General features: G+C 41.9%; 1 protein-coding gene across 1 annotated transcript in view; it reads right to left on the reverse strand.

Annotated features, from left to right (window-relative positions):
* Positions 1-13,532, reverse strand: part of LOC109860179 (helix-loop-helix protein 11) — a 137,406-nt gene that overhangs the window by 6,898 nt on the left and 116,976 nt on the right. Inside the window, exons 3-4 of the mRNA XM_020439129.1 lie at positions 3,357-3,507; positions 240-502 (exon numbers count right to left, since the gene is read on the reverse strand). Coding sequence (XP_020294718.1) covers positions 240-502; positions 3,357-3,507 — 414 coding nt within the window. The remainder of the gene's footprint in view (positions 1-239; positions 503-3,356; positions 3,508-13,532) is intronic.

A 13,532-nucleotide genomic window follows, 5' to 3' on the forward strand; every position in this document is an offset into this window, starting at 1 on the left:
GGACGAGCCGTCCGAAAACGCAACGTGACAGATCTCGCGACTCTCAAATACAACAACTCGCTGGTTGCCCGGCAACGAACAGTCGCGCCGAGCGCACGCCGTTCAGGCGGCTCCCGCGACACATACGCGGTGTCCCCCGCGTAACAATATATATATATTTTTTTTTTACATATCGGCCGGCTTTTTATTCCGATCCTCGAAAGATCAACGAGTGTAGGAGAGCAATGCCAAATCGTTACCTCGTGGGGCTGATAAGCGATTAGCTGATTGTCCCGGAATCTGTCAGGATACAACTGGCTCTGAATTGCTCTCATTTGTTTCTCTAAATGCAGTCTCGCGTGACGTTCTCTCTCTAGCTGTCGCCTGAGCTCCACCACCTCGCTGTTCACAACGGAATGTCCCTCTGTGGTCACTGTGATTACCGACAACGGCTCGGGGGACATACTGCCCAAGCCCTCATCGCCGCTCTCGCTGACGTGCATCGGTAGACTAACGACGACACCTGAAAAAAAAAGAAGCCGAATGCAGGAAAAATTAAATCCGAGTATCCTTCCCCCCTCCCCCCGTGTGAAGAGAGATAAATTTTCGAGCTCGCCGAACGAGTGCTCTGAAGTTAATGGTAAATTCCAAACGCCTCGAGAGAATCCTTTTTGCTCGTTTGTCTCCGAACGTCGGAGATTGCTCTCCCTCTGTCTCTAATTGGGAAGGATCCCATCCTCCGCGCTCATCCTGATTAAAAATTAAGATTAAATCGACACGCATAACGTGGAAACACTTTTCCAGGGTTTTTACTTTCTCTCTCTCTATCTATCTATCTATCTCTCCTCCTCTCTCTCTCTTTCTCGGTAGAAGTAATTCTGGGGAAAGCGCAAGAAATTCGGATTACAGTTGGTGAATAAACCGCAATGAAGTTTCGGAATGTATTTCGGCTTTCCGGTATATGCGGTGCGCACATCCATGCGATATAAATGATTGCGGGGCCGCGAAGCGAAATTAAATCTGTGTGTGTGTACGCGCGCGCGCGTATGTGTGGTCGCTGTTTGCAATGTAGAACAAATATAGAGGGCCATTACACTTGACGGGGATCAAAGGCCAGTTCGTTTGTTTCGACGTTATATTAAAGCAAAGTGAATGTAATGTTTACATACGTCTACATGGATGGGTACTTTATTTGCGCATTGTTTGACATCCACGGAACATTATGGCGAATTATGACGCGGTAACGCGCGCGCAGCGGCCAATTGTGCGCCGTTCTTGCGAACATTTTCAATCAATCGACCATTTATTAATTAACGCTCCCGCGTTAATTTCCACGGTAACGGTTCTGATTATCGATTATTATTGTCAATGAGATTGTTTCGCGACGTCAGTTCTCATGTTTCAGACCATTGTTTCACAAAGATTAAAAAAAAAAAAAAAAAAAAAAAAAGAATATAAATTTATACGTTACACGTGACGATTTTTTTTTTTCACTAAGGAAATTGGCGAGATGTATTTCTGTATTCAATGTATCTCCTGAAGGGAACAAATTAGTCTTTTTCTCTCTCTGTATGAAATCGATTATGAGAAATAGGATAGGTATTCCGTCGCTCGGGCAATAATCGTAAATGTTGAGACCAGTATTTGAAGTCAATCGGTAGGTTAACCGCGATTGATCGATAAAAGTGGTTCGCCGGCATTAAATCCGCTTCGTCGCACAGCCGACGACGAACTTTCTGAATATCGCCATACCATCGACGGAGGAAACTAATTTACGATAGGACCGGAAATTGAAATTGTCTCGGCCCCGAAGTTCGCGACAGATACTTTCCGGCGGGCAGATCGCGCCGCGACGACGACGACGACGACGACGACGTCGCCGGCGAAACGCCATCGGCGTCGAAAGAGAAGAGCACTCCTTAATCCGCCCGTTGTATTTAGCCCTTGAAGTAATAACGATTTTCGAGAACGAACACAGTCGAGAGGACGATCCCGTTTTATCTACCTCGTTCCCGTTTCTCAGGAAGAAAACCGATATAAACTCGAGAAGTTTAATCTTTCCGATAGTCTTTCTCTCTTTCTCTCTCTCTCTCTCTCTCATCTTTCAACATTTAACGATCAATCACGAGTGTCACGAATTTGCGTTAAAACAAAAATTTTAATATCGCTTGAAAGATCCGGTTTCAATATTGATTCCATTTTTTCTATTTGTTTTTGAAGTGAAACTTGCAGAATACACATCGCGCCATTTTTCAATACACTTTCTTCCACGGCGATGTGACAATTAAATTAAGACGTTTCAGTAAATTAGACTTTTATCGACTGAATAAGAAAGATATATATACATATTTCATCGCTTCTATATTACTTGAATCTTTTCTCCTGAAATAGTCTGCATGTATATGTATATACATATATATATATATCGGTTCGTCGTGGTACCTCACTCGCGAAGAATGTAATTACTTTCGCGAAAATTACGAACGACTCCCTCAAATGCGTCTGTGCATCGGCGGACTACGTCCGCTCTGAGAAGTGAAATTAAAAAATTCCTGCTTGCCAAATTTGTCATTCTCGCCGGCAAAATATGATCAGCTGTGATGCAATTACTTGGCAATCGTGTAAATTGAATATAAAAGACCGTTGGTGATTTTTGTACATACATATGTATAATGAAACTCTCTTTTATGTACATTTTTGCCGCGTGCGCAAATAAAAATTTACAAAATTACATCAAACGGTGGGATATTTTTTTTTTTTTCCTATTTGTTCGCGCGAATGTACGGAAATGTCTGCATAATTCAATTTTGCGATTGAAAAAAATGACGTGATGAAAACTTCGACGTTACGCGCGTCGCGTGAACGCAAACCGTGAAATAAGCGGATTGCAATGTATATTCCCCATAACTTTTCGCGCTTTGCTCCGATTGTTTCCGCGCTTTTTGCTCCCATGAACCCGAAAATCCGCGCGGTGCGGCACAATCGGTGCGGCAGCACCGCGGCGATAAATAATTCAAGCCCTCTCGGAAAATCTCGTTATGCGACGAGCAATGCGCGCGCCAAATCTATTGATTGTTTTACGTATACAAATGTTTGCGCAATGATATTTTTTATTGATACGTGTTTGCATCAGCGCCGTGTATTTTTTACGGTACGCCTCACTTGCAATATTCATGATGATTGTTTTCAAATCAATTCCATTTTTGAGCGCTCCCAGATCTTTTAATCCATCAAATAAAAAAATAAAAAAAACAAACAAAAAAAAAACGGGAAACCTCCGATCCTTTTTAATAAACATATTGTATAAAAATGACAAATATTAACAATTATTATTATTATTGTAAACAATATAAATAAAGAAAAATGAACGGGTATACCTTGAGTGTCGGCCTTGCGCTTCTTGATAGGTACATCACCACCTTCGTGTTGGTTTACCAATCTCTTCAACTGACAGTTCTGTGACAATAGTTGCGTTTTCTCCTGTTCCAATTGATAGATGTATTCGGCAGTCTGTTGGAGTATCGCAGCCTGTAATCAAATTAAAATTAATTATTATTATTATTCGGATTATTCGTTCGTGTGTCCTGCCTTCTATCGCTAATAGCACCTAACACCTCATTATTGCTTGCGCATCGTGAATTAAAAACCACCGCGTGTCATCAAAAACTCATTTTCACGCGAAAAGCAAAAAACTCGCGAGATGCGCTAATGACGATAAAAAAAAAAAAAAAAACCACCCGTGAATTCAGCAATTACATCGAGCGTACACGGGACTCTCGAAGTAGTAACCATGTTAAATCCGTACAAACCGCACTCGCCGCAGGTGCCTCTCTCTACAACGCATCATCTGTAACCTGCAGATCGGAGGGGGAAATGCGACAGAGGAGGAAAGAGGCGAACCAGCGACTTCCTGTTTACTCGGCGCGAGCTTAAAGGGCTTTACGCACTCGGAAGAGGTAAAGAGAAGGGGATTACACCGTCCACGAGTCGATAACATCCGGCGAAGGAATATCGCGTGTCCGTGCGTACTACGACGTAGTAAAACGGGAACGCGATTTCGAAGAACAAACCGGCCGAAAAAACAGCAGGGCCGATTGATACCGAGTGCGGGCCGGGTGTACGGCTCGCACCTGCCGACAGGTGGTTAACGAACAGATGCCCCGCGCGTGTGTGTTGGCTCCTGCGTAAGTACACGAACGATGTCCGTCTCGTCTCGGCCTTTCTCCGAGCAGCCGGTTCCTCTCCACACGTCGCGTCTCTCTCTCTCTCTCTCTCTCTCTCTCTCGTTGTGTTCAAAAACAAAATAAAAAAATCATTCCCGATTATCCCCCCGGGAGATGCTCGTTTCGGGCGTTAATTAGATACCAGTCAAGGCGCTTCGAGCGAATCGAGCGATTTCTGCGCAACGAGCTGCATATGTTTCATTTGTTTTTTTTGCGCATTCACATGTGATTTTCTAAAATGTAAAACTGTTTTTTTTTTTTTTCATAAAAAGCGAAAAGTTAATAAGAAATAACAAATAAAAATGCTAATGTAGAAATTTGTTTTTGCAATTTACAAATACTTCAAAGCTGCCTCAACTGTGAAGTTTCCATTTACTCTTTGTCTATAGTCTACACCAGATAAGGAAAACAACCGCGCGGCGACGAATCTATTTAAGATAAAATCTTTGCACGAGTACACGTTGTGAACACACACAAAAAGAAATGAAAGACCTTGTGTCGTGACAATTTCACTTTCATATTAGAACAGTCGTGCTACACATTCTCGAAATGACTTGATTCATATTGAATACAGCGACAATATCTCATAGAGAAAATTCAAGAAGAAAATGTCCTTCTCGTATATATATGTATATACAAATAACATTTGCAAATAAAACAAAACGATTAAGAGATTTGTATTCGCATTTCCGAGATATTAATTGCTTTACGTGTTTCTCACGTCGAGTAGCGGAAGATCAAGAATGCCAACTTTTGCTTTCTCGAGAGAGGACGGAATAAAAAAGGATCCTCTTCATAAAGAAGGTTGGCGCGTAGATTACCGGATCAAAAGACGGTTCTCGAATACGTCGTTCCTACGGTCCACTCGACCCAAGTTCCGACGCACGTGCCGAAATCTCGTTATAGCCGAACCGCTCTGCAAAAGCCGACACAGGCCAAGGCCGCGCGCTCGCCAGCGGTGTTTCGCGCAGGTAATAATTTATGCCGATTCTTTTCTCTTCCTCGAACAACTCGTAAATTTCATTCTCGGTTAGCTAACTTGTACACGTCGCGCGTGTATTTTTATCAATAATTTCAAGTCGAAAATATTTTTATGCATCTTTTCTAAATATATAAATTTTTATTTAGAAATTCCCAATTTAAAAATTGATGAGAAAACATTCTTATTTTTTATTTTGATCTCTTTCAACTCTCGCCGATTCTCTCTAGAGTGTTTTTGTTTTATAATTCATTCATCTATGTATTATTCCACACTTCCACGCTTGTTACGAAAAATTTGTGGTACAACAGCTGTGGTCGCGTTCGAATGGGGTGACGATATCTAGTGGGATCGATATACATACAACTACAAGATGAGAAGGGCGAAATAATGCCGGCAGCTGGCGATCGAAAGAGAGGAAAATTCGCTGCAACGCACGATCGCGTGTCTGAGTTCGTGACCCCACCTGCTGAACTCGTTTCTGCGAAGCAGGGTCACAACTGCGCTCTCAAATAATCGACCAAGCAAAATGCCGCGACTGTGAACACGCGAATCTTGACAAACTTGTTTCGCTAAATATAACATGTACGTAAAAACAAATAAACATCAATTTTTATTCAATCTAAAATTATCTTAATTTAATTTCTCTATATTCTAAATTTATTTCCTTATACCTTTTATTTATAAAAATTAAATTTACACGTACGAATTTTTACAGTGGCGATATTAAGAAAAAATTTACGTAAAAAGAAAAAAATAATTAATAAAGTTTTTTTTCCAGTAATTCTACAACTTGAAAGATTCTAGTCGCGCTGCAATACGACGACGCGCGCTTCTAACGTCGTTGTCGCACGCAACAACGTATTAGATGCACGTAAGCAATAGCATTCTACGACTGGTTTACTACTTCTACATCATATGCAGTCTCCATTCTCCTTGCCCTTCGGCCCCCTCGCGGTCGCTCCCTTTCACACTTTCTCCCTCTTCCTCTCGCAAAAACTCCCCCTCCAAAGGGCTCTTCCTCGAGAGTCGAGTCTTCCCTTCTTCGGCTCGCGCGAGAACTTTCCCGTCGAGTGTCTTCCCCTCGCCGCCACGACGGTGGAATCGAATCGCTTTCTTCTTGTTGTAACAGCGGCGGCGGCGGCGCATTCCAAAGCACAGACACGCCGATGCACTTCGAGCCGGGACGAAGACGGAGAAAGACGAGCGCGCAGCAACCTACCTACCAAACTCGCCCTCATTCGGCTGCACTCGCACGATCGTTTACGATTCCGCGCGCGGATCCAACAGGAATTCCCCGCTATCGTGTTGCTTCTCCCCTCCCACAAGCTCTATTGTTCTCGTTTGCAACGGCGAACTCTCTCTTTCTCTCTCTCGTTGTTCTCCGCGGCTACAAATTGCTATCGCGGTGGCAAACGTTCAATGGAGACGGAATCAAAAAATTAGATTGTATCACGATTGTTGGAATAATCGACATTTTGTCGTAATTATTGTGTACATTATGCATCGCTATTTTTCAACAACAATTATATAAAAAGTTAAGCCATGAGGTCATAATTTTAAATTTTTATAGTATGCTTTCCGTTGTAATAAGTTACATAATCCACTTATCATCTGCTTTAACTAAAAGTAACTTTGCAATGGTCATAATATGTTAATATTTTGCACTTAAATCTGACTCTCTCTCTTTCTCTCTGTGTGTGTGTATTTTCTTCCTCTCGGAAAACGACGCGATTTGCTGTGATTAATAGCTGTTATCTCGCGGCGCATTTTACCTAGCTTAATTACGTAAGATGCACGAACGAAAATTTTTGAACAGCCGGAACGGCGCCAATGATTCACCGGCAAAACGCTACGCCGTCGTTAAAGCTGTTATTATTATATTGTAATTACCTCGCTTATAAAAGCGACGACTTCACGCTTTGCAAATGCATATTTTCGGATTGCGCGCAAAAACATATGGCAAGCAACATGCATTAAATTAATACTCTTAATGCCATTCCCGAAAAAAATTAATTTTTGAAAAACTCATCAAAAAAAATTTTAACAATATTTTAAAAGTTCTAAAAGATTCTTTACAAAAACCATGTTTTCAAAAATATGCTATCATCGAACGTATAGCTTCAAAAAAGCGTAAATTACTTCTTTTTTTCACTTGATAGAACATCTGTCACGGTTTTTACTTAATAAAAACCACGCATGTATCAATTCTAAATTTTACTCAGAACTCTCGAGAAACTTTCAATCTGAAACGAATAATACACCGTCCCGACATCTCTTTTCTTGTCGTTTCCTGACTTTTTCTGCTCCAATGTGTCGCAATACGCGGATTACGTGTTACACGAGGGAGTCGAATATGGGTAACCACAAAGCCTAATTAGGATTCCCGGCGATGAGGTAACGTTGAAGCGAGGTCAGACATAGAGACCAAGCCGCCACGCGGGAAAGATAAAGAGACGACTTTGTAGACCGGCGGCAGTTTTCGAAGCATCTTCCTGGAAAGGAACCCTTTGTGGCCGCGCGCGCGCGCCGTATATGCTAAGTAAGCGGCTCTGTAGCCCGGCGTCTCCTAAGAAGACGAAACCAGAGATGCCAGAAATTTGAACCGGCCTCACAACAACGCGGCGTAGCGCGGCGAATCACTGGACCGGACGTTGAAAGACAGTCCGGTGTCCGTTTTCGTTTACGGTGACGAAATTGCGACGTAATACGCGACAAAATCGAGTTTTGTGCACGTTTTAAGACCATTTCCGAGATTTACTTTTATGATAATATCACAATTGTAAACAGGATGTCTTGAAAACATGTGCACGTACTTAATAATAATAATATATTTTATTAATAATATCTTTATTATTATTTTTATTTTTTATTATTATTTCGTGTGTAGTAGTTAAAAAATAATTTTTTAAGATTTTTTCTTCAATTTAAATTAAACTTTTAAATATTTCCGAAATGAAACAAAAAACTTTCTAACCTTTCTAACTAGAATTGAACATTTTGTATTTTTCATTGTATTTTTTTTATACGCGGTGGAAGTAGGACAACTCTTATCATTTCTCTCCCTCTTCCCATCCCCTCTCTCTCTCTCTCCATGATTACAAAAGAAACTGGTATATCGATGATTGAGCAGTTTTTTACTTAATTCATGCTCGATTGTAGTCGCCGGAGCGACAACAGACGCGTCGCCTATTATTTGCCCCCTCAAACGCAAACATGTAATTTTCCATAATCACACGGTTATTATTGAACGTATCTTCTCGCGATCTCACGCGGCGCTGAAATTCTCAAGGCTTTAATCGATGCTTCTACTATACAAGTATCGCGAAGTGACGATACTTCGCGGAAGATATCACGTTTCTCTCTTCGCCGTGCGCGAAAGGAGAATTATAAATCGGACGCATTTGTTCGTCCGCGTCACGAGGCGGTACCAGAGCGTCGTCGCGGTGCCAGACGTCAACATCGAAAACGCTTTTCCGCACCGGACGCGAGAACGAAAATATGTTTCCTGCGAAACTCAGACTACCGGTTTTTTTTAGACGAAGTTGCGATCTTAAAGAGCTATCGCAGTGCTCTAATTAAAAACATTTATTGCCGGTTTCTTGTGCGCGAAACAAGAATAGAAAAAGTAAAAAAAAAGAGAGAAGGAAAAAAAGTGAGAAAAAAGGGAGCAACAGAAAGAGAGATGAGACCATCAGCCGAGCGCACGCGAATAATATTCCAAAGACATTATTTCTCTCTCAACGCGGGGGAAAGGGAAGAGTGAATGACTGACTCATTCGTTCTCCTCCCTGCTGCGAGTTAATTTTTAAATCACGTTAAAACCGACTGCCTGTGGTACGCACATTCCAATCTCGGAAGATGGTACATTAAAAGCGTTCCCCGGTGATAATCGCGCCATTGCATTTATCCCTCCCCCTTTTAGCAATAGACCATCTCTGTAATTATTTCGTTTACTATTTAAAACGCAATCGGTGCGTGTGAGAGCGACGGAGAAATTGCAGACGAAGAGAACCGTTTTAAATCGTGACTAAGTACCATTTTATTAGCGATCTTATGTGTTTGCACGTAATTATTAATTGAATTTGCGCTCAAGTTCCTATCTTTTTTTTTTTTTTCAAAGCCTCTAAGAGTCTTTATGGAGAGACAGTATTAACGGGGAAAAAAAAGAAAAAAGAATAACGGAGAAAGAGAAAAAAAAACATAAAAATGTCGACGTGGACAATAATGACCAGTTGCAGTATTACGTAACTGCGCACATTCTAAGAGGAGGTGCACTCGAGGACATTACTCTCTAAGTTGACTCTTACTCGAGTTTCAAAAGAAAATCCGAAAAAACGAAGAAAAAATTCTGTCGACTGTTAATTGGCGTATCGATCGATATCTCTACTAACAATTTTGCAAAATAAAAAATAAATACTAATTATACAAAGAATATAGAAACTAGTGATTATGTTCTTACGACACAGGCTGACTAATCTAAACGGCAATGGAATGATCTCTCGTACATACCTGTAACAAAACACAGAAAAAGCATAATTAATATACAGCAACAAGTTAATCAATCGATAAAGATTAATTGATTAACAGAATCTCTCACTCAAGAGTTTTATATAAAATATAATTTTTTTCATTTAACTAGCACAACACAGACGCGCGCTGGTATTGTTTTTATTATAACGTGTAGTGTCAATGAACACAACCTATCACCGCAATGACAGCTAGTATATACGTCTTACGTATATAAATCTTATAATATACTTTAGAGAGATGTCAGAAATAACGCATGAAAATCAAACTCAAAAAATAATGAGAAAGAGAAGTGGAAAAACAACACGTGACTAAAGTAACGTGACAAGTTAAAAGATAAAAAAGAGAATATTATATATATTATATGTAATATTCTATATCTATATATAATACACACACAACGCATAAATGTATATATATATATACCGTAATCACGTGACCGAAGCCAGTAACACCGCTGCGGTCGCGCGGCCGAGGTCAATGACTTTACCGCAGTCGCGCGGCCGAGGTCAGTGACCCCGCCAAGGCCGCGCAGCCGAGGTCAATGACCCCGCCAAGGCCGCTCGGCCGAGATCAGTGACCCCGCCAAGGCCGCGCGGCCGAGGTCAGTGACCCCGCCAAAGTCGCGCGGTGGAGGTCAGTGACATTACTGTAGTATGTATATAATACATATAATACAATATAAAGTATAATATTATAAATATATAATANATTANATGTATAATATGTATTATTTAATGTTATATATAATATAAATTACAGTCACGTTATTTTTACGTGTTGTTTTTCTATTCTTTCCTGTCACGTGACTTTAGTTACGTTTTTAATTTTCTCTACATATACGACGAACTGTCTCAAAATCGCTTTTCATTATTTACTCTCTCGATCTTACCGATTCGATTCGACTCGATCAACCAACCAACCAATCGGCAACGCGGAAAAGAGGCAACAATAGGTGCGATATATTCGTCTCCAAACGCGCACTTCTCGGTCCAAATGCCTTTTTTAATCTAGGATTTGATTTTTTCATTAAAAAAAAATCGAAGTCTTTAGACATGCAATTGCCCAAAACGAACGTCTGTTCGTATCAGCTGACGTATAAGTAAAGTCTTCGAGCGAGTTCTCGTAGAGCTAACGTTTTCGAAAGCCAACCACTCGGTTAAGTTGATGACGTAGAATCGACATATTATCACTTGATCCATTTACGAGGGAAAGCGCGTTCGCGAAAAATATACGCAGTCTCCCTAGAAGAAGCGACGTGTGTCACGCTCACAAGAAGAGACAAGAATCTTTCTCTTTCTCTCTTTCTCTCTATAGGTCTTGCACGCGATACTCGCGCGCGGCGTTTACGCGCAATCCCCTTTTCCGTTCTCCTCCTCCTCTTTTCCAGTCGCATCCCCAGGAGTTCATTAGCATAAATATATAAACGTTCGCGTAACAACATCGCCACGAGTTATGGAGGGCCAACAAACTCGACGGATGAGTCAACACAAGATCCCAGGTTTACTTCCCCATAAAATCCAGGCGACGCTTGTCAAGTTTACAATGTCTCCTCGTCGATCATACGAACAGATTGTATATAATGTGCCTGGCTTCAACATGCCGCTTGCGCGCGGTCGTCGGCGAACTACACGTTCGAGAGTCCGTCGACTATAAAATGCAGCCGGCCAGGAATGCACGTGGGAATGTGTGCGCGGGAGATGTGAGTTATGCGTGCGTGCTCGATAAATCGATATTAACGGTCCTCGGCTTGCGCGCTCGCGTATCGCGCGGGGTTTCGTATCACTTCGTCGGAGCAACAACGACGGTAAGTAGTTAAGTACCTACAGCTTCGGTTGACTGCGAAGCGAAACTGCTTTTTTCCGCAGTCGACTCGCGATTGTTGTACATGATAAAAGAATGAATAATAAAAATAAAATGTTTTCAACACGCCATTTAAAAATTATTTCTCACGCGTGGATGGGAGTTGAGGTTAATCGATTTGCTCATTATTGTACATTATTGATATCCATGTGTGTGCGGAAAAATTCTTGTATACTTCGGTTAGTTTCTAGATTTGTATTAGTGTGTACGTAACGTGTGCGGTGTTGCGCTTGACGATACGGCCGCGGAAAATCAACTTACTCGCCGTAATCAGCGAAAATGTCACAGTCTCACGATTTTCAAAGATTGAAAAATGCGATTGGTTCTGGGAAATGATTGCGTGTGAACTTATCTGTATATTTCTCGAAAACGAGAGTTCCCAATTTTTGTTTCTCACGTTGTTATCCAACACTGTGTCAGCGGTCTTAATGGTCTTAAAGCGAGGAGAGGCTCGCATAATCGGATCAGCGACGCGCCGCACGTAAGTGGGTCAGACGACGCGCAACCCTCCGCCGGATTTCGAGACGCGCTGGATCGACAGTATAAATCGAAGAAGTTTGAGTCCGTTGGCTTATGAGATTTTTAGCGATATTCCGAATTTGTCGCGCGGATAATCCAGTTTCGTGAAACGCGTGTCACTCGTGCGATTTGTCTCTTTTTTTTTTTTTTTTCAACCTCGAACGCGTTTGCTTTTAATTCTGCGATTTTCCGTTCATCGTGCAACAAAAAACCGTCTTTTATGGAAACGCGTGAAAAAACGTGCGTGATCGGGTAGTTAAAAAAAAAAAATTATCTCAAAGAAATGCAATTCTTCAACTCGGAACGAGTGCCGCAAATGTCAGAAAGTGCGACGAAAGAAGAAAGAACTTCACAAACCCCTTCGGCTGGAAAGAACAAGGAACGATAACACAAATCGGCTTAGACTCGAGCGAGAAACGATAATATTGCATTCCTCTCGAAGTCTCGACGTTGAATAGCAAGAAATGTAGACCAAGTCACGGGATGGCTTTTCCTTCGCGCCGTTCCATCCCGCGCGATCCTTTCAACTTTATCTCACGCGTAAGTGGCGAAGTGCTTTCGAGACATCGATATTTCGTCCCGCTGGAGTCGCGTTTCTTGCGCGATATTTCAATTCTGGGACGATTGGCTTCTCCGATTCTTGAAATATACATCGCGTCGTCAAATATTTAGCAACGAGTACGCGTGGTGCTTTCCTCCTCCCCCAGAAAAAATGTGAAAAAAAGATCTTCGCACGTAGAACAAAGAAAGAAACGATTGGATTTGTCACACGATGACAAATCCAAACAAACATGTGTAAAATTCGTTCTGAAGATAATAATCGGAGATATGTAACAGCGCATGATTCAATATGCTAACAATTTCTCACGAGACAAGCGTGAAGGCCGTGCGAAACACGCGGCCGCGGACTCGAAAGAAAATAAACACCAGGGAGAAAATAAAGTCTGAGTGGGGAGAGGAGCGTGCACCTGATACCTCTGATCCGAGTGCAACGGCGTGGCTGCGGCTGCATTCCCGGGGGAGAATCAACGTCGATGGCGCGACGGGCATGCAATTACTGGCCCCGACTAGACTCATGGAAAAGCCGGTAATTAGCGCGCTCCAGATTCGATGTTTGAGCAGATAAGCTGGCGCCCCGACCGCCACCGCGACAGCGACGCCGGCTGCTCGCAATCCACGAACCTGATTCACGGTCAAGGCCAAGGTCACTCGGTACAGTTGCTGCAATCGTTGTAATTCTTCTTTACGCTTTCTTCGAAATTAAGCGCTCTTGCTTGTTTAAACAGCGCTCGAGTCGTCTAATTGTATCGTCAATTAGCAATTTAACTTCGTCGAAAAACGCACACATTCTACCACTTTAACTCTTCATTCCATCTATTTAACTTTAATTCCGCTTCTTACATATATTAGACTCTCTTTGTCCCAGAAATGATTCGATA

The sequence above is a fragment of the Pseudomyrmex gracilis genome, unplaced genomic scaffold, assembly GCF_002006095.1.
Source record: "Pseudomyrmex gracilis isolate BER0280 unplaced genomic scaffold, ASM200609v1 scaffold_0, whole genome shotgun sequence".
NCBI classification, from domain to species: domain Eukaryota; kingdom Metazoa; phylum Arthropoda; class Insecta; order Hymenoptera; family Formicidae; genus Pseudomyrmex; species Pseudomyrmex gracilis.